At 36.8% G+C, this 22106-nt stretch overlaps 1 protein-coding gene across 2 annotated transcripts; it reads left to right on the forward strand.

Moving 5' to 3' along the window:
- Window positions 1–114: 114 nt before the first annotated feature.
- Window positions 115–21540, forward strand: RPE65 (retinoid isomerohydrolase RPE65). 2 transcript variants are annotated; one of them, XM_049774409.1, is made up of 14 exons: window positions 115–137; window positions 2188–2270; window positions 4838–4988; window positions 7106–7213; window positions 7321–7462; window positions 11457–11604; window positions 12776–12857; window positions 13086–13218; window positions 13325–13464; window positions 14010–14139; window positions 19634–19748; window positions 19848–19942; window positions 20039–20150; window positions 21389–21540. In XM_049774409.1, the coding sequence occupies exons 1-14, from the start codon at window positions 127–129 to the stop codon at window positions 21538–21540; spliced, it is 1602 nt and encodes a 533-aa protein (XP_049630366.1). In that variant the 5' UTR covers window positions 115–126. The 2 variants fall into 2 exon arrangements, with proteins under 2 accessions (XP_049630366.1, XP_049630367.1); XM_049774410.1 differs by lacking the exon at window positions 7106–7213.
- Window positions 21541–22106: the final 566 nt, after the last annotated feature.

Below are 22106 nucleotides of genomic sequence, written 5' to 3' on the forward strand. Positions count from 1 at the left end.
GCCATAATTCCAAGGGTGTGTGTGGGTTGGGGGGGGGGGGGATTTAGAAGGCATAAAGGACCTGGTTGATGACTTGCCTTCTCACTTTGCTGTTGGTGCCAGGACTTTCAATCTTCCACTGACAAAATGTCCATCCAGTAAGTAATTCTGGGAGATTTTGCTTCCCTGCTTCAGTGGGTTTGTAGATAAACTATTTCAGGCACTGCTGAAAATTACTGATGACCTGTTTAGGAAGGCCCTGGCTGTTGTTGCGGGATATCTTCCTATTTATAAACTGAAGTAATGAGCAGGCTGTTTTAGGTCTAAATTATAGTGAGATTTGTGTACTGTTTATGAGGTTTTGGAAAAGTCTGAAAGCATGAAGATTTTAATGAGGCAGATCTGGGTTCTCTGCTTATTACCTAACCATTTTCTAGCTGTGGAATTGGAATAAATTACTTAACTCTTTGAAGTCTAGGAGTTTTGTCAGATAGAATGAGTACAAGAGAAATATGTATACCATAGTAATGGTAGAGGATTATATGAAAGCAAATATAGGCAAAGTTATCTTCATGCAGTATGGCATATAGAAATGGCTTCATAAAAGGTAAAGCCCAATTAGGAGGACTGGTCAAAGCTCCCACTCTAATAAGTTAAAAAAATTTAGCCAGAACGAGAGAACAGAAAGTGAAGACTTGAAATCAAAATATTAGAGGCTATTATTTTAAAAGTACTAGAGCCTTTTGAGACTGGTGAAGAAATGATATAAAAAGACTGGAGAGATAGTAATTGTCTTGCAGCAGCTGACCCAAGTTAGACCCCCAGCACTCCAAGTTCCATTGAGCACTGGTGGGAGCACTCCTGAGTACTACTAGCTGTGATCCAAGAAAAGGTAGGAAGGAAGGAAGGAAGGAAGGAAGGAAGGAAGGAAGGAAGGAAGGAAGGAAGGAAGGAAGGAAGGAAGGAAGGAAGGAAGGAAGGAAGGAAGGAAGGAAGGAAGGGAGGGAGGGAGGAAGGGAGGGAGGGAGGAAAGAAGGAAGGAAGGAAGGAAGAAGGAAGGAAGGGAGGGAGGGAGGGAGGGAAGGAGGGAGGGAGGGAGGGAAGGAGGGAGGGAGGAAATGAAAGAACAAAGGAGGGAAGGAATAAAGAAAGGAAAGAAGGAAGGAATAAAGAAAGAAAATAAGGAAAGAGGAAAGAAGGAAGGAGGAGAGAAAGAGAGGGAGGGATGAAGAGGGAGAAAGAAAGGATGGAAGGAATGGAGGATGGAAGGAAGAATAAATAAAGGGAAAAGGGAAAAAAGGAAAGCAAAAGAAGGGAGGAAGGGTGGGAGGGAGGAAGGAAGAGAAGAAGGGAGAAAGGAAATAAGGAAGTGGGAAGGACGGGAATAAATGAAAGAAAGTGAGGAATAAAGAAAGGGAAGAAGGAAGGAGGGAAGGAATAAGAAAGAAAAGGAAGGAAGAAGAGAGAGGAAGAAAGAAGAAATAAAGGAAAAATGAAGAAAAGAAAGAAAAGAAAGAAAAGGAAGGAGAGGGAAGGAAAGAATGAAAGAAGGAAGGAAGAAAGGAAGGAAAGAAAGAAAAATGGAAGAAATGAAAGAAGGAAGGAGGGAAGAAATAAAGGAAAGAAGAGAAGAATGAAGGAGGAAAGGAAGAAAATGAGGAAAGAGGAAGAAAGAAAGTAAGGAAAAAGGAATGAAGGAAAAAAGAAAGAAAGAAAAGAAAGGAAGAGAAGAAGGAAGGGGGAAAAGGAAGGAAAACATGGTGATAAACTATGGTGAATATCAAAAGTTGATATACTGACCCATAAGCCATCATCTCTTAACTCATTGTAGGAGAGAATGGGCAAGTAAATCCCCTATGCTGAGGGTAGATGCAGGGCTGAATAATTTTTCAGGAAAAACTGAAAAGTGACCAGAGTGATATCACTGATGTTCAGAAATGTGGGAAGACTACAGAGGGAAGGATATGAACCAATGTGGCATTCAGTGGGAGGTCATTTCCCCCTGACGCCCAAGAATCACTAACCCAGACTTGTCTTATAAGGCTGAGAGTTCTATCCCTGTATCCACCACATACATCAGTACAAACCACCCAGAGGTGTGTGTACTTGGAACCTTTTATCCTGGAGCTCTGCTTCTGTCACTTGGATAACTCTGTGCCTTTCCCTGAGCTTTTTTTTTTTTTTTTCATCTTTATTCTGCCTTTTCAGAGTGGAGCATCCTGCAAGTGGTTACAAGAAGCTGTTCGAAACTGTGGAAGAACTGTCCTCGCCACTGACAGCTCATGTTACAGGTAAGTCTCAGTTACTTAGCTGGCTACCTCCTGCTTTTGTTCAACTCTCTCCTCTAGCCCTATTTGATATCATTTCTCTATGCTGGTTGCCTCTGTGGGCTGCAGAGTAGAGAAACAGAAGGTTTGGGCATTTTACTCCTAGAACACATGTTCTCTCTTAACTTGTGCTTTATTTGTATAGCAGGAAGAAAAATATCACCCGTTTGTAATTCCTTGAGGACTAGGACTGTACCTTTGTGATCTGTAAACTGACAGTGTTTGACATTTAGTAAACAGTCTATCAATGTTATTTCCATCAGAGGCCAGATAAATGAAGTCCCAGAGACAGTATCTAGGAAAAACACACTAGAGGGCAGCAGATTTCATGCCAATTACATTGGAAAAAGGGCTCTGGAGTTAAGCAAATGTAGTTGCTAATTGTAGCTTTGTGTGTTTACAAACCATGAATCCCACGAGTTCCTAAAACTTTCCTTTCCACTCTCAATGCCTTCAACTGCCCCCAAACAAACTACATTTTATCTTTTGGAGATGTGTAGATTAAATTATCGATAATAAATATAGAAAGATTTGCCCAGTGTCTCATACCAAAGTGATTCAGAGATTCTGTAATTATTGTTACTATGGTTATCATATCCATGAGACTATGGCAGGTGCTATATGCCCCATACAACATCCTTGCTAGCATCTGCTGTTATGAAAAAGAGAAAGCTGAGACAAGTCTCTTTTCTCTATTTTCTCCTACTTTCCTCTTCTGTACAATAGGCAAACACTCTTTCTTTTTTTTTTTTTTTTTGGTCACACCCGGCGGTGCTCAGGGATTACTCCTGGCTGTCTGCTCAGAAATAGCTCCTGACAGGCACGGGGAACCATATGGGACACCGGGATTCGAACCAACAACCTTTGGTCCTGGGTCAGCTGCTTGCAAGGCAAACACCGCTGTGCTATCTCTCCGGGCCCGCAACACTCTTTCTTAGCTCCCAGTGCTAACAATCTAGGTTTGAGTAATGCAAAAAAGTATTATAAATTTTAATTTAACTGTGCTTGATTTTTTTATAAGGTTTGTTTTGGTTTAGGAATTAGGCTCAGTGATGTACGGGGGGGTTACTCCCAACTCTATACTCAGGAATTACTTCTGGCAGTGTTCAGGTAGCAATATGGAGTGCCAGGAATTGGGTCATTGAATGAAAGGCAGGTGCCCTACCCACTGTACTACCCCTCTGGACTTTATTTTTAAAGATTATTTAAAAAAAGAACTATAAATCCTGGGGCCAGAGAGATAGTACAGTAAGTAGGGTGTTTGCCTTGCATGTGGTCGAACTGGATTTGATCCCTAGTATTCCATATGGTTCCCTGAGTCTTCAAGGAGTGATTTCTGAGTGCAGAGCCAGGATTAATCCTGTTTACTGGGTGTGGTCTCCCCAAAATAAAACAAAACAAGAGCATTATTGAATAGGCTTCTAGAATTGAGTATAGGGATTTGATTTTTAAAATTAATTGATAAGAATTAAATAAACACTATACTTTTCAAAGGACAAAATGATGGAACCAAACATAATTGCTTAAATGGATAAGACATTCTGAATCTTCATTTTGCAGATGAAGACACTAAGGCCCAGAGGAGGCTCATGGCAAATCCTGAAATAGATCTCAGGGCTCTTAACACCAGATTTACTTCCATCTGAATAATAGTTCCCACCCTCGGTGACTTAGTTCTAGAATCAAAAGTCAATGATCTTGTTTCTTGTAAATGACCTCTTCTTCATAGCCATCTGTTACTGTGTCTTGATTCTTGTTCCTAATTTATCCCTATTTTCAACACTCCATAAAAATATCGCAAAGAATTTTAAATTTCTTTTTCTGCAGTTCCAGGGATTGATCCCAGGGATTGAACACACAAGAGTTATTCACTTTACCATTGAGTCACATCTTTGAGTTTTATATACCCACAGGGGGTGTAGGGGCATTTATGTCACAATGATCATGAGTATTTCCTATGGTGCTCAGGAAACCCTAGGCCCAAGCATACACTTCATCCTTTGAGCTCTCTCCCCAGTTCTCTAACTCTTCAAATCAAGGCGGTGATGAAAAGAGAAATACAGGTTCTGAGCAATAGGAAAGCAGGTAGGGCACTTGTCTTTCACCTGGTCAACCCAGATTTGATTTCTGGCACCCCATGTGATCTTCTGAGCCTGCCAGGAGTGATCCCTGATTACAGAGCCAGGAGTAAATTAAACATCTCCACGTGTAGTTCAAACACTCCTGGAAAACAACAACAACAACAAAACACTAAGTAAATACATTGGTATCTTAGAAAGTCTTTGAGGTGGAAAATTATATTTCTCATCTTTTCCAATGCTTTATCTAAACTCTGAATCACTGCCTGATTTCCAATCATTGGTCTCCTCATTAGAGAAGGGGGAATCCCAGAAAGAGAATCTTTCCAAAATGCAGCCCAGATTGAGAACTGGACACTAAAATCAGCAGCAGCTTTATAAAAAAAGAAACCACCAAGCAGCAATCCAAGGGAGCAGGTAAGAGCAAGGCTCTGTGTCTCAACTTGGTCCTAGGCAGGATCCCCCTCTGGCTGACTGGCAGTCTGCTTCGATGTGGGCCAGGACTCTTTGAAGTCGGATCTGAACCTTTTTACCACCTGTTTGATGGACAAGCCCTCCTGCACAAGTTTGACTTCAAAGAAGGACATGTCACGTACCACAGAAGGTATGGAGGTGTTGGAGTGATAGTACAGCAGGTAGGGCACTTGCCTTGCATGACCCATTATGATACTACCACCCCAAATCCACTAGATGTAATTTCTGAGCACAGAGCCAGGAGAAAACCCTGAGCACCACCAGGCATGACCCCCAAGTTTCAAAAAAAAAAAGTATGGAATACTAGATCATCTTTCCCTTTCAACTGAGGGGCCTAGTTTAGTTGAACCTCTTTTCATGTTCAATCTCTTGAATCCAAGGAATGAGTGAATCACTGGTTTGATCTCTAAAGGCATCTGGCAAGGGTGTGTCATGGCCCTCTGGGAACTGTGCTGGGAAATAAAGAAGCATATGAAAACTTAAACTTTGTTATATGTTATGCCTGATCTCAAATTCAAGATCATCTATCTGAAAGAAGGGGAGAAAAGAGGAAGGGGAAGAAAAGGGAGAAGAGGTGAGGAGAGGAGAGGGGAAGGAAAAAAGGGAAGGGGAGGAAAAGCAAACTTCAACAAAATTCTTCTCTTTGATTCATCATTTTCTCACTCATAAAGTGGAATGAAATCCTACCTTATCATTCGTTGCAAGGAATAAATGAAAAGCAAAACATTCAGTAATGGTCATTGTTCTGGCTATTATTACACTTCTGGTTCTTGCCTCTTGTCTCTTTTTATAATAAAAAGGTCCTGGAAAGAGTGTAAGGCCCACAGAAGGATGGAAGAATTTAATAACTAATATATTGTGATAAAAGAAAGATAATTTTCCTAAAAATAGAAGGTTAATACTAAAAGCCTGAAGTTTGAGACAACACTTGGGAAGCTGCCTTTAATGTTCTAATAAGTAATTTCTTATGATTTAATATTCAGGTCTTTTATTTAATATTATATATAAATTTATCATTTATATATACATAATATATATTTATATAATGGCATACTTTTATTTAATATTAATAGGTCTTATAATTTAATATTCAAGATTTGTTGATTATGCCCATATTTGGCATATTCTGAAGGGACATCATGGGGAAGAATAAATGGAGGCTTGAAGTATCAAGATAATTTAGACCATCATAGAACAGAAGCAAAACAGGTCTAGCAAAATTTGGGACGTGAAATTATAAGTTAAAAGCCAGACAGATCTTCTATATAAACTTTATAGACCCTGCTCCATTTTTTTCTTTATAAGAATTAAAAAATCAGGAGCCGGCGAGGTGATGCTAGAGGTAAGGTGTCTGCCTTGCAAGCGCTAGCCAACGAAGGACCGCGGTTCGGTCCCCTGGTGTCCCATGTGGTCCGGCAATTTCTGAGCACTTAGCCAGGAGTAACCCCTGAGTATCAAACGGGTGTGGCCCGAAAAAAACAACAACAACAACAAAAAAGAATTCAAAAATCAGAAAATCAGACCTAAGCTAACTTTCTATATAAGAAATTAATACTTTCTAGGATGGCCAATGGGGCAAAAGTACCTATTTTTATTTATTTATTTATTTATTTATTTATGTATTTATTTATTTGGTTTTAGAGAGTGTGTTCAGAAATTTACTCCTGCTCCTGCACTCAGGACACTCCTGGTGGGCTAGGTGGACCAATATGGGATGCCAGGGATAGAACCCAGTCGGCTGTGTGCAAGGCAAGCACCCTACCTGTTGTGAAAACTCACTTAAAATACCTACTTTTATATTGGAAAGTTTTTTTAATTACTAGAACTCAAAAGGGCAAGGGAGCTACAACAAACCAGAATCCAGGTACAGTGGTCCCTAGGTGGCAGGCTCAAGAAGTCAGAGTGAACCACACTTGAACCTTAAAAAAAAAAAAAGCAAGTTTTTTAACTCTGAACATCTTGAGTCCTAACCTAGCTGAGCCTCCCATGTGAACTATATTACTTTCCTGAGCCTTAAACTTCTCATCTGTCATTGAGAAGTTGATCAGACATAAATTTAAGTTTATGGTTCATTGACTCATTCCTCTTGGGTGACCTCAAGAAAGTGACCTGCCAATATTCTTCATTTGTCATGGCCTGATTTATGATTCTACCTCAAAAGGAGCCACAAATGTTCATCCGAAGCTCGATGTGAGTTACACAATTACCTGACCACGACCTTTTCCTGCGCGTCTCAATGTCCTACAGGTTCATCCGCACGGATGCGTATGTTCGAGCCATGACTGAGAATAGAATCGTCATCACAGAATTTGGCACCTGCGCTTTCCCAGATCCCTGCAAGAACATATTTTCCAGGTCACTAAACCCAAAGTGCATATTGTTAGACACACTCTATTAGTCCCTTCTCTTTTGCGGCTGGAAAGATAGAGGAATGAAAAAAAAAATCCAATTTGCTTCTGCAGGTTTTTTTCTTACTTTCGAGGAGTGGAGGTTACTGATAATGCCCTGGTTAATATCTACCCAGTCGGGGAAGATTATTATGCCTGCACTGAGACCAACTTCATTACAAAGATTAATCCTGAGACCTTGGAGACAATTAAACAGGTAGGTCAGAGAGATCATGGACATCTCTCAGGAATTTAGAATTTGCAGCTTAGAATTAAACCTGCTAATGCAATTTAGTGGAAAGAACATGAGAGCCAGAAAAATTATATTTCCAGGTCTTGATTTGCTCCCAACTGATCTCTATATGACTTAGAGAAAATTTCTTCATCTAAGAAAATCTAAGCATTTTGTGTGGATTGAGGGAAAGACATACTAAATGTCTAAAATGTTAATTGGTGACACAAATATTTCTTGGCTTCCTTTCTACGTGCCAGAGTTTAAACGAGATGCAAAGGGAGCATCTGTAAGTAAGATAATAGGATCTTTGTATCTAATAATTCTTGTTATGTTGACAAGTACCTGACATGTATTAGACATACAAAAAAGTCAGAGCCATTAATATCAGAAATGCTGACATATAGTAGAACTTGTTAGTCATAGTCTATCACACAAATTTTTGTAGACTCCTAGAGATAATCTAACTATGAATTAAATAAGATAGCATTGAAAAGAATATTAGCAAGATAAGAAAATATAAGAAAAAATTGTGCCGAGAACTTAATCAATTCCCATGCAACAGTCAGCAAATAGATTCATAGTTTTAATCTATGTTTATCAAGAAGTAATTATTTGCAAGTCACCACTCCCATGTTTAGGAGGCATCCAAAATCTAGTTGGAAAAATCAACAAACACACAACTGAATTTTAAGATGACTCAGAATATGATGAGTCCTTTAGAAGAGAGAAAATCTTCTGTAAAAATACAGAACAAAATACATTTATTTATTTATTTATTTATTTTTGAACACACCCGGTGACACTCAGGGATTACTCCTGGCTATGTGCTCAGAAATTGCTCCTGGCTTGAGGGATCGAACTGCAAGGCAAATGCCCTACTGCTTGCGCCACCACTCTGGCCCCCAAAAGAAAATTTTTCAAGAAATTTTTAAAGGCTCAATTTTTAGCTAGAGGTTAAAGGCGGAACCAAACTTTCGTGAATTTAGAGAAAGCATATTTCAGATAAGTGGAGTTGTAACATGATCAGAGTCATGATGTAAAAAGAGTATATTCTCATAAAAAATGAAATAATTATGTCTTTGGCTGTATTCTCAATGAAGGAGCTATTGGCATTGGACAGTAATTTGTCATGGTAAAGTCTGTGTCGGACACTGCAGAGCTTTGTAATCTCTGGTTCAATCCACTAAATACCAGTCATATAGTCACTCATTATATAAACCCAAAATGTTCATCATTATTTTTGACTCTCCTGCCAGGTGTGACAGAATTACTTAGTTGAGAATTTGTAACTATACCAACAGTAATACTGGGACAAGGAACAGGAGAAAAGTAAGAATTTTGGGTAATGCCTAAAAGGTTGTAATAAGTTATTTGGTTAAAGGGAAGCTACTAAAAGTTTTTGCTTAGAGAAGTGATAGAAACATATATACATTTTGGAATAGTTAATTAAAAATTCATCGACAGGTTGTCTGAAAATACAAAAAAGACAAGGGTAGCAAGACCAATTAAATGGCATTCAAAACTAGAATGAGGAATTCAGTATAATGCCATTTTAACATTGGGTTTCAATATCACAAAGAAGTAAAAACATTCTTAAAAATGGTTTACTAGTTTATTAAATTTATAATTTCTCTTCTGATGTATATATGAAAAGACATCTGACTGTGTATGTTTGTGTGTATGTAAATAACATAGAAGAATGTCAAGTTAAGTTTCTAAACTTCTCTAAAGCATTCATAAGATTCATTTGATTCTGGTAATTAATAGGTATTCATATTGTCACAATTCTTTAAGAGAAAGACCATGCTATGGCTTCAGAATGATCTTTTGTTTATATTAGTTTCCATTTTGAGCACCACATTAACTGACATCATTTCAAATGTACTTTGGAAGAACTTTTTTCTGTGTTTTATTTAATGATAGTCAAATTAGTGCCTTTCCTGATTGCCTTAAATACGTTTTGAATTCCATAAAAGTGATTATTTTTTCTAAAATTAAAATGAAAATATTTTAATTTATCTAGGGTTCCCCTTAATTTTAAGATGAACTTCAAAGTAGGGACTTTAAGACAAACCCATTCTCATTTCCTCCCATTTATGCATGACCTTCCAGGCAGTTATGTTAAATGACGAGTAATCCTCAAATAGCATGAGATATTTTGCAGCTCTGTGCCTGTATAGTAGAAGGGTTCCATTCCCTGTTGCACTCAGTCTTCTGTCTGCAGCTGGTTAACTTTTACTCACCATTCAAGCATTAGTTGGAGGCATGCCCTTGGGAAGATCTGCCTAATCTCCCAGTCTGGGTTGAATGGTCTTAATTCTACAGAGGTTTCCATGTGCTGTATGTACTAACTGCCAACTTATTGGTCTAACAAAGTGCTCTCAAATAAAACTTTCTATAATGATGAAAATGTTTTGAAGCCTTAGTGTTCAAAATCTACTGAGCCTTTGAAATATGGGTATTGTGGTCAAGAAATTAAATTTGAAGTTTAATTAGGATTAATTGACATTTAAGCTATTATCTATGTCTCCCATATTAGACAAGTCTAGACTAAAATTTTTGTTTATTTGTTCATTTGTTTGTTGTTGGTTTGGGGGCACACATGTTGGTGCTCAAGAGTTACTCCTGGCTCTGCACTCAGAAATTGCTCCTGGCTCAGGGACCATGTGGGATACTAGGGATCGAACCCAGGTCCATCCTGGGTCAGCCGTGTGCAAGGCAATGCTCTACCGCTGTGCTACTACTCCATCTCATGTGTGAAATTTTTGAAAGCAAGATCCATCTTTTTTTTCTTAGAATCTATAATAGAAGCTCAATGAGTACTTGACGAATAAATAATGAATAATGAATAAATGAAGCCTTGCCTATTATTTAAATTTAAATAAGGGTGCTAAAAAGTCTGTATGCCTTACAACATATTATCCTAATCAAATACAAAGATTTTGGCTCAGCAAATATCTGCTCCATCAATTATTATTTCAATAAATATTTATTGGGCAAGACCCAGGAAGGAAGCCAGGTCTGAATTTGCTAGTGTGTGACTTTGATTCCTTAAACAAGTCACTTAACCTTTTTAAGACCTCAATTTCTCCTTCTAAACATTGAAAGGTTTGCCTAGTGATTCTGAATTTCATCTGAGACTTCAAATTTGATTATAGAACTAAATTCTCTCTCCAAAAAACATTTGTATTAAATCTCAGGAGACTTGTGGCTCCCCTGGTTGGTCTATTGCCTCTAATGAATGAATCATAATGCTCCTTACAGTTCTGGATTCAGACTATTTGCAAGACACTGGGTTTAGTTATAACATATATCATTGTCATTCTTATAAGAGTTATACACATTTTTATTGCAAATAAGCAATTTCATACAGTTCAATAAAATAAATTTAGGAAGTCAATCTAATAAAATAAAGAATAAAATAACAATAAGGAACTCGATCTAATAATATAAAGGAATCTCCAGATTTGAAGTTATCATTACTTAAGAAAAAGCTGAATATTCTAAAAGGAACAAAAAAACTTGAGCATTTTATGGGAAGCATCAATTGAAGATTAGTCAGAGAAAAGATTTCAGAGGCAAGAGTGGTTACCAGGGGCCCAGAGAGATAGCACAGCGGCGTTTGCTTTGCAAGCAGCCGATCCAGGACCAAAGGTGGTTGGTTCGAATCCTGGTGTCCCATATGGTCCCCCGTGCCTTCCAGGAGCTATTTCTGAGCAGACAGCCAGGAGTAACCCCTGAGCACTGCCGGGTGTGGCCCAAAAACCAAAAAAAAAAAAAAAAAAAAAAAGAGTGGTTACCAGGAGTCTTATAGGAGAACTCCACACAAACAATAGGAGTTCAAGCTGATTTGAAATAAAGTAGGATCCAGAGAAATGAAAAGACAAAATATACTCAAGGTACCAAGAATAAAAGCATACTTGATCCACTATATTCATCTTTCTCTAACACAAATGACATATCTCCCCTTCCTTAGGTTGATCTTTGCAACTATGTCTCTGTAAATGGAGCCACTGCTCATCCCCACATTGAAAATGATGGAACCGTTTACAACATTGGTAATTGCTTTGGAAAAAATTTTTCAATTGCCTACAATATTGTAAAGATTCCTCCACTCCAAGCAGGTCAGTTTACCCAATTGACTCATCTTAAAATAAGCATCTATATTATTTTTAAAAAATACCAGAAATGAAGTTTTTTGGATCAGATGATCAGGATAGCACAATATATACTGTTAAAATAATTTCAGATATTAGCACAATTATTCTCACCTCTATCCTAGTACAGGACCAATGCCTAAAGCACCATAAAAGACAATTAAAACTTAAAAAATACATGAAGTCATTGACTTAGTTCAGTTCCACATTGTTTTATAGATGTCTGTGTGTTTATGTAACATCTATGCAAATTTGAAAATGTAAATTTATATTCAAATTGAGCAAACATTTACAGAGTACTTACTCCAGTGCCAGGCAAATTAAACTTTGCAACAAACACATATTCTCATACAGAAAGCATTCTCAAACAACAAACACATTGATTCTATTTTAGAGAAAGTATATTAAAACAGAAACTTGATACTTATTGGAATTGTCTATTCATTATCAGAAGTTTTATGGCCATCTTCAAGCAGGATATATTAGTTGTATTTGTAAAGATTTTTTTGTCTAGCATTATTTAGCATGGTTCTGAACAGCATCTTTGAACCAAAAGCATTATCTGGGAATTCGTTCAAAATAAGAATCTTGAGCCCCACTTAAGGAAGATTGAATAGAAATTTGTGGGAGTAAGTCCATAATCAGTATTTTAAGAATCTCTTCATGTTATTCTGATGCACATGATGTTTTGAAAGATTCTTTGTCTGAGCAAACTAACAAACTTTAATGTGCCAAAGAATGAGTGGGTAAGGTTATTGACACCAACCCACAAGGAATAATAGGTATTTTAAGAGAATTGTCAAAGGCACTTGGAAAATACTCAAGTTTTGCCTTTTTTTTTCCCCTAAGGAGTCATTTCCATTTGTTGTTATAAGCTGTCTCTACCATACTCTACCTGTCAAGAGGCTATTTTGGTGCAATTTTCCAAATCTGTTGCTATTTGGATTTGCCAAGGTGATTGCAGCCTCACAAATTTTCATGAAAAATAGGTTAAGATTGAGAAAATAAAAATAAGCTCTAAATAATATCAAGATCTAACCATGCATTTCTTTGCCATCATGACCTGTTATAAATGCTTTACAGTTAACATTTAAAATAGAGGCTGCTACAAAGCCTTTTTAAAATCACTTTTTTTCAGACATGGAAGATCCAATAAGCAAGTCAGAGGTTGTTGTGCAATTCCCCTGCAGTGACCGATTCAAGCCTTCATATGTACATAGGTAACTTGAAGATGTGCTATGATTTTTCAGAAAAACTCAAAATTGATGATCTATTTTGTCTACCTTGATTGCAATTCTGATCATTACCTTTTATAAACAGGAAGCAAAATCTAAAAGTAATTTCATATAGGCACTCGTGATTCATAAAACTGAGTATATCTTGTGCATCTATATTTCTTTGCTCTGATAGCCCTTCCCATTCACAAGTCCATTTGTGTCTCTGCACAGTTTTGGTTTGACTCCGAACTATATTGTTTTTGTGGAGACACCCGTCAAAATTAACCTGTTCAAGTTCCTTTCTTCCTGGAGTCTTTGGGGAGCCAACTACATGGATTGCTTTGAGTCCAATGAAACCATGGGGGTAAGTCTTATATCTGTCAGATTTGTAATTCTGAAAATGGAGCATTTCTTTATAGAATACTGTTTACCTTTGCAAAATGCATCCAACATTTCTCTCACTTTTCAAGGTTTGGCTTCATATTGCTGACAAGAAAAGAAAGAAGTATCTCAATAATAAATATAGAACCTCTTCTTTTAACCTCTTCCATCACATCAATACCTATGAAGACCATGAATTTCTGATTGTGGATCTCTGCTGCTGGAAAGGGCAAGAAAGACATTGTATAAATGTCACATCTCTGGTTGTTTCTGAAAATGAGGGCTTTCTTTCCCAGATGCTTATAGTGCTTAATTAAAATAACAAAGCTAGAAGTATATTAAGTCATAAAATATAATTGAAAAAGGATAGGGAATTTAGATCATCAGAAGCAAAAGTAACATCAAATTGAAACTCCTGGCATCAATGAAACAAACTTGGCAATAAAAGATTCTGTGATTTGTGGCTGGAGAGACAGTACAGGACTTCCAGCTTTGCCCACTGAGCGTTTTGAATTCCCATTCATGTGTGGCCCATCGAGCACTGTCAGGGTTATTCCTGAACACAGATCCTGAACATAATCATTACACAGATTTTATTTTCTTTGTTTCCTATAGTGTGAGTAGGAGGAAACGACTGTCATATGCCTGAGTCTTTAGCCATTTCTGGTTGGGGAGTAAAGTTTAGGCAGGCCCTGGTGCTTTCTAAAAGAAATTAATCATTTCTACAATAATTTTAATTTCCCTGTGCTTAGGTGTGACTTTTTGTTTTTGCAGATTTGAATTTGTTTATAATTACTTATATTTAGTCAATTTACGTGAGAACTGGGAAGAGGTGAAGAAAAATGCCAGAAAGGCTCCACAGCCAGAAGTAAGGAGATATGTCCTGCCTTTGAATATTGACAAGGTAACTATCCTCTATTTAGACTTCGAAGTTCAGGGTCACTCAAGTTTAACAAACTACTTCTCCTACCTGAATCCCAATCTTATCACTGCATTTTCTTACAGAAAGCTAATAATTTTGTGTAGGCACTGTTGGTTTATGCACCATAATGCTTGGTCTTTGTCAGGATTTGTTTTCCTGCTTTATGTTTAAAGACAATAACCTACAATTTCAGATATGGAAGTAATTTTTTTAATTTAATTTTATTTTGTTGAAACCATTGTTATTTATAAAATCCTTCACTGCTGGGTTTCAAATACAATCAGGGCCAATTCTACTACAAGTGTCCATCTCTCACCACCAATGTTTCCAGAGTACTCTTGGTCCCCAGCCTGTCAGTATAACAGGCCCATTTTAAGTTTAGATGGTTAAAGTTTGGATCTCTTGATTTCAATTGTTGTTAAATTTCTGAAATAAGTGAATTTGGCTCATTTTATTTTACAAACAAGAAAAAGTTTAAAATAAAAGTAACATGACTTAACAAGAGCCAAGTATGATAGAGCCAATGGATTGTAAAAGTGTTTTTACATTTATTAAATTCTTCACAGTGACAAGAGAAATGGTAAGGTGGTTAAGATCAACCTGGGTTCAATCCTATTCTCTGATCCATAAAAATTGCTGGAATTTATCTCTGAGGGAAAAGCTATTAGTAAGCCCTGCACCAATTGCCTCTTCCAATATAAACTAAACCAAATCTAACAGAATTTCCATATTTTCTCAATAAATAGTACAGATTTCTGATATCCTTAGGTTCTTTGTCAATAATATGCAACAACTAATTTATAATTTTAAATTTTAGAGAAACAGAGCATCAAAAATGGTCATTATGGGGCCGGAGAGATAGCATGGAGGTAGGGTATTTGCCTTGCATGCAGGAGGGAAGGTGGTTTGAATCCCAGCATCCGATAAGGTCCCTGTGCCTGTAAAGAGTAATTTCTGAACATAGAGCCAGGAGTGACCCCTGAGCGCCGCCGGTGGGATCCAAAAACAAAAACAAAAAAAAAGGTCATCATAAGAAAAGTAGGTCATTATTATGATTTTCTACGAACCTTTAAAGGCTTCAGTAACAGATAAAGTCATCAGAATCTTAAGATTTTTATTTCTAAATTTTTATTCCTGTATTCAGCGACTATGGTTTTAGAATATTAGAATAGCAACAAGAATCTTAGTGCAATTGAAAATTGGTAAAATCAAAAAATGCATCTTTTTTTTACTATGTATGACTATGATATGCATGTAAAGTGGTTGAGAAAACTGCATGTAATGTAAGACATTTTATTCAAATCTTAAATGTTGATAAGATTAACTAGATTTAGAACCTTCTACAAAAAAGAATGAATTTGAAAAGCAAGCAAGAGGTTCTCAGATGTATGTCTTGAGCAGGGGAATGGAAGATAAAAAAAAAACTGAGTTGGTGGTGCTAGATTGCAGAATAAGGATAAGATTCATGCATTTGAAGATACCCACTAGTTATCCCAACACAAACAATTTTTTGCTTATGAAATATGTAGCATATAGTATTTGTAGTATTTCTGGATCTGGAACTACAAAGAGAGATAATGGAGAAAAATCCCTTTGCCTTAAGCATAAGAATATTGAACTAAACAATAACTCAAGCCAGCTGCTGCTATTTGCTAATAAGTGTTGGGGCATTGATCAAGACTGTCTATTCTCTTGTTTAATCCCACTCTGTTCCACAAATGAGTAAGATGATGTGATATTTGTTCTCCTCTGACTTACTTCATTCAATATAAAACTCTCTAGTTCTATCCACAACGCACTGAAAGATTTCATCTTTTCTTACACTGTCATAATGTTATGTTTGAGTATGTGTGTATCTCATGACTTGTTTGTTTTGGGGCCACACCTGGAGGTGTTCAGGGATTATTCCTGGCTCCGTGCTTAGGGATCAACTCTTGGAGTGCTCAGGAGGCTATAGGAAGTACCAAACTAAACTTGGGTAACTGCATGCATAGCAAGCACCCTGGTCACCGTAATATTTCTCTGGCTACTCACAAAACGTGAACCATTCTTTTGTCATTAGATATCTAGCTCTCTCTCTCTCTCTCTCTCTCTCTCTCTCTCTCTCTCTCTCTCTCTCTGTCTCTCCACAAATCTTGTACTTAGCCCTGAAATGAATATAGGTGTGCAAATATGTTTGAGGGTAAATGTTAAAAAGTTGAATCACTGGGTCATTTGGGGATTATTTTTCTACGTTGAAGGGTAATTTCTATAGACACTATACCAGACATTCTCACCAGCAGTTACTTAGGCTTTATTTTCACCAATCTCCACTAACAGAGGCTATTTTTTATTTTTTTGAAATAACTAATCCTCACTGGTTTGCAGTGATTTACGTTCTTCTAATTAATGTCCCCATTAAATTAAGAAGTCTTATTTTCTAATCCCAAATTAGATCCCTGGCATACCATATTGTCCCTTGAACCTACCAAGAGTAATTTCTTGAGTGCAGAGACCTAAAAACTGAACACTGTCAGGTGCAGCTAAAAAACAAAACAATAAAAAAAAAACGATAAAAGTAAATGTAATTTTCTAAAACATATCTTTATATTTTCTTCTCACCCCCAATAATATCCCACGTTCCAAGACTAGAAGTTCTTATAAGGTTACCTCTTTTAACCAAACTGTATCTCTCCTTAAGACATTGGTGTGCGGGCCCAGAGAGATAGCACAGCGGCGTTTGCCTTGCAAGCAGCCAATCCAGGACCAAAGGTGGTTGGTTCGAATCCCGGTGTCCCATATGGTCCCCCGTGCCTGCCTGGAGCTATTTCTGAGCAGACAGCCAGGAGTAACCCCTGAGCAACACTGGGTGTGGCCCAAAAACCAAAAAAAAAAAAAAAAAAAAAGACATTGGTGTGTCTTGTAGAAATTTCCAGAGGTGGTGGCTTCTCTTCCACAGCTCTTAAACTTTTCGATCAGGGAGTTGAAGTGGGTGTTCTCTTTGTCCCACTTTGCTACTTTCAGAAAATTGTTTCTTCTGTCTCCTCTCACGACTTCCAACTTTCAGTTTAATTTCAGTTCATTGTCCACCAAATGATATGGGCACATAGACACGGTTGATCTATTTTTGTCGATACCCATCAGTCCAATACTCTAATTCTGTCACTCTTTATGTCTTTTGAACTAGTCTGAGGAGGGAATACATTTCAGATCACAACTTTAGCTGGCAACATGGTTTTGTGGAGTCTGAAAAAAAAACAAAGACTTATAACAGTCACTGATCAGAAAATGTAGAGCTGAGTGTCTCCCATAAACCAAAACCAATTGCAGGCAATAGTTCATGGTGAAGGGAAGTGGGAGAAAGCAGCTGTGGCAGCATCTTCTTCCTGCCATTTCCTATCATCTGAGTTCCATAATCTGTGCTTTCATAATCTGAGTTACATGCATTTCAAACTCTACTACCTCTGAAGATCATTTGCCCTTTTCTGATTACCCCAAGGTTCTCCAGTTCACTTAACCTAACTTCTTACTATCCCTCATTCCTTTCAGAATTTACCTTTCTTTCTTCCTCAAGTAAAATTCCATGGTCAATAATTATAATCATCTCCTATCTTATTTAGTGCCTCATTTTCTTGCCTCCTTTTTAAAAATAGATCTCACAATTCAAAACCACCTTCCTAGTTAAATCCAGCTCTCCACCTACTCACCGCTTGTACCTTCAGAAGATTAAATTAAGTGCTAAGAAGATACAATTGTGTTAATTGGCTCGTTTTTAAATACCATAACGTTTACAGCTACAGTCCCAATTTCATTTACTTTTCCATTTTCCTAGTTAAACATTTAAAACTCTTAACACCTCTCAGCTCCATACTTATTCTTTGCTACGCAACTCAATGAAACAAATGAAAGAATTCAGAAAAGAACAGAGACTCCTGCCACCACACTCAATCACCCACCAGCATCTGTTCTCATACCGAATTATCTCTTAGCCCACCCAGAACTGATTTCTCTCCCCTCTTCCGCTACCTACTCAAGGACATCACTTCAGCAATTCTCAACCTTTCATATTTCATTACGATCCTTCCTTCTCCTTTGATGACACATCATGCTTTTATATCCCCTCTAAAAATAAGATCTTTTTTTTTTTTGTTTATTTTGGTGTCACACCCATGCTTAGGATTTACTCATGGCTTTGCATTCAGGAATCACTCCTAACAGTGCTTGGGGTACTGTATAGAATACTGGATATTAAAACCTAGTTGGCTGTATACAAGGCAAGTGCCTTATTTGCTGCATGATCACTCTAGGTCTTAAAAAACGTCTTGATTACTCTTGTTTTCCCCTAGCACACCTTAAGAGGTCTTCTTGTAAACCTCTTAATGCTAGAGAGCTTCAAACTTAATCTTTAATTCTATCATTAATTTGTATTACTCACTCTATTTGGAAAGATATCTTGCACTATTTTTGAAACAGTTGACATTTATTAATATTTTTAGTTGTTTATTTTTTCAACTCAATTTATATGCTGTGGCCAAATTCATGTGTAATAGACATGTCTTAGTAAGAAAAAAAACCTAAATTTTTATCTTCCATGCCCACAAATTTACTCTATTGACAGTGTTCTCATCTCTGTTGTGATCATGACAACCTTTTATTGTTCAAACTGAGAACTTTAGGAACATCTCAGACTCCTCTTTAAATGTCCTGTCTCTTTCTCAACCCATTCCTTATCTGTCAGGGTCCCCTTGACCCCTACTTTCTTTCTTCCTAATTATGGTACATAGTGTTTATGGCCCCAAACTAAAATGTATGCTCCCTGGGGATGGAAACTTGATTCTTTGAAATATCCGAATGAATGGCATGAAGTCTAATCCAAAAGATGCACTCAATAATTGATAAAATTATGAATAAATAAACATATTTTTATAAAGAGCATATTTTATTCACTATTCTACTCCCCCAAATCTGATGAATTATGTGTCTTGGGGGTAGGAATAGAAGGGTGGATAACAAAAGATCTTAGATAAATATCTAGAATGGTTTTTTTCTTATTTTTTTTCAAAATATCACTTGTGATTTTTTTCTAATAAAATCAATATGTATCTTAAGTATCAAAGAAATGAACATTATAATTAATCCCCATAGGGTTGATACTATTTTATTGTTATATAGAAGAAAACATTATTTTTCCAGAGACCCTTCCTCACTCACCACTTCATGTGACTGGAGGTATATTTATTTTGCAGATGGAGAATATCGAGAGCCTGTATGTGTGTGCGTGACTTTCCTGTGATCCCCATTCTAATGAATGGCATAGACCATTTCCTCTGAAGATCACCTTGTACAGTTTTTAGTGTGTGTGTGTGTGTGTGTGTGTGTGTGTGTGTGTGTGTGCTATACTATACATATTAACTAAACAAATAAAGACTTCAAGAAACAAGACTTGGGGAGGCTGCATTCATGGTCTCTTATGTTTTCTCTCTGCTCACTTTTATAGGCTGATACAGGCAAAAATTTAGTGACACTTCCCAACACAACTGCCACGGCAATTCTGTGCAGTGATGGAACCATCTGGCTGGAACCTGAAGTTCTCTTCTCTGGGCCTCGTCAAGGTGAGCTGACTTGTCGTATGAGAGGGTACAACATGTCTCCTTCCGAGAAATGCCATGAGTTTTCCTCAGCATCGACTTAATTTTGTACTATTCTCATAGCCTTTGAATTTCCTCAAATCAATTACCGAACTTATGGTGGAAAACCTTATACATACGCATACGGACTTGGCTTGAATCACTTTGTTCCTGACAGGGTACGGAATCTAATTTCTAAATATTAGAACATAATGTTGAGACATATGACTAGTCCTGTAAAAAGTACTGATAATTTTTTTCTTTCTTACAATCAGCTCTGCAAGCTGAATGTCAAGACTAAAGAAACTTGGGTCTGGCAAGAACTTGACTCCTATCCATCAGAACCCATCTTTGTTTCTCACCCAGATGCCTTGGAAGAAGATGATGGTAATAGACATATGCAAGTAATAAAAGCAGTGACTGTGTCTGCCACCCAGACCTTGTGTGCCACACTCTTTTTTTTTAAAACCAGTGGTCTAAATGTATTAATTTATTGAGTTACACTGGTTATTCCAAAATGTTCAGAAATAATCTTTGACACTACCAAAAAAGATAACACTAAAGAATTTAAACCTTTTTGTAAATAAGGTTCATATTGTGTTAGGTAAGATCTTTTTGATGACACTTGGGAAAATTGATAAAGCATTCTTTTTTTTTTGTTTGTTTTTTGATCACACCCACCCAGCAGCTTTTTGGGGTTATTCCTGGCTCTGTGCTCAGAAATTACTCCTGACATGCTAGGGATGCGAGATAGAAAATAAAAAATAAACAACAACAGAAATTTAGGATTTTTCACTTTTCTAGAGTTTTTTACTTTCTTGACCTATTAGATCTATCTATAATGAGATCTATCTATAATAAATAGAAATTTCTAAGGTAATATTTCTAAGATGTTACTCTCAGCTGTGACTAAAAAGGAAACCAAAGTTACAGCCTTATAAACAAGTTACACACTTGTTTATAGAGCATCAGTTTTTTCAACTACTAACTTAGATTATAATCTCTGAATTTCAATATGGAAAATAATAGGGAAATAAGTAAATGAATAAGTGTAGAGATATTTCATGCTACGCAATATATCCAGTCAAAACTTCAAATGGTTTATATTTTCATTTTATATAAGAAAGTAAACCAATAATATAGCTACTACTTTCCAAAGTTTTTCAGTACAAATTTGTATTAGGCTGTCATACTTTCTTTTAGTTGTTTTTTGTTTTGTTTTGTTTTGTTTTGTTTTGGGGACACACCCGGTGACTCTCAGGATTTATTCCTGGCTATGCAGGGACCATATGGGAAGCCGGGGATCGAACCCAGGTTCGTCCTGGGTCAGCCGCGTGCAAGACAACACCTTATCGCTGTTCTATCACTCTGACTCAGGCTGTTTATGATCAACTATTGGGATGATAAAGGGCAAAACATATAAGCTTCTCATTCCTATAATTTAGAGTCCAGGGAACAAGAAGAGCTTAAAACACTTTTAGGCTAGTCAAATGGTAGTAGAGTCAGAACAATATGAAAAAAAGTCCTATGATTTTTTTAACTTAACAATATAATGCATCCTATTTTAGTTCAATGGTTCCCCGCTTTATCTTATTGAGCATTCTCTCACTTTCTTCTGATTACAGGTGTGATTCTGAGTGTGGTGGTGACCCCCGGAGCAGGACAAAAGCCTGCTTATCTCCTGATTCTGAATGCCAAGGACTTGAGTGAAGTTGCCAGGGCTGAAGTGGAGATTAACATCCCTGTCACATTTCATGGGCTGTTCAAAAAATCCTGAGTATATTCTATCAAGATTATTTCACCTTGACAAAACCAAGGAAAGCGTAGTCAGGTCTGCAATCAAATTCTGTTCAGTTATAGCTGCTATAGTACATGATTTAAAGTTGTAGATGCATTAAATTTTGCCATGTTTGCAGAAAAAAGAGGAGCAAGCAATTTTTTTCTTGTAAAGCAGTGCATATTTAGAGAAGCAAGCATACTTTCTCTGGGACAGACTATAACTAAAACACTATGTATTTTTTATCAATTAGAAAATTATATAAATTTTTATTGAATTACCATGAGATACAGACACAAAGCTGTTTATGGTGGAGTTTGTCGTACAATATAAAATGAACATGAGTTTATTAAATGTTACTTTTATTAATATAAAATATAACTTCAATTATTCAATATTTTAATGATATATATTTAGTTAATTTTAACATTGAAAAGCCAACCCCCTCAGTACCTTCACAGAATCAAGGCAAAAGGACTTAATTACTAAATGTCAAACCCAATTTTTCTCAAATCAGTGTGTATCAGCTAAAAGCAATTATAGTAATTTTGTGTATATATATTATA

This window comes from Suncus etruscus, chromosome 6, assembly GCF_024139225.1.
Source record: "Suncus etruscus isolate mSunEtr1 chromosome 6, mSunEtr1.pri.cur, whole genome shotgun sequence".
NCBI lineage: Eukaryota > Metazoa > Chordata > Mammalia > Eulipotyphla > Soricidae > Suncus > Suncus etruscus.

Coding starts and splice junctions, on each gene's coding strand:
- RPE65 (XM_049774409.1), top strand. Junction 2,271..4,837: donor ACTGACAGCTCATGTTACAG/GTAAGTCTCAGT, acceptor ACTTGGTCCTAG/GCAGGATCCCCCTCTGGCTG. Junction 12,858..13,085: donor AAGCCTTCATATGTACATAG/GTAACTTGAAGA, acceptor GTCTCTGCACAG/TTTTGGTTTGACTCCGAACT.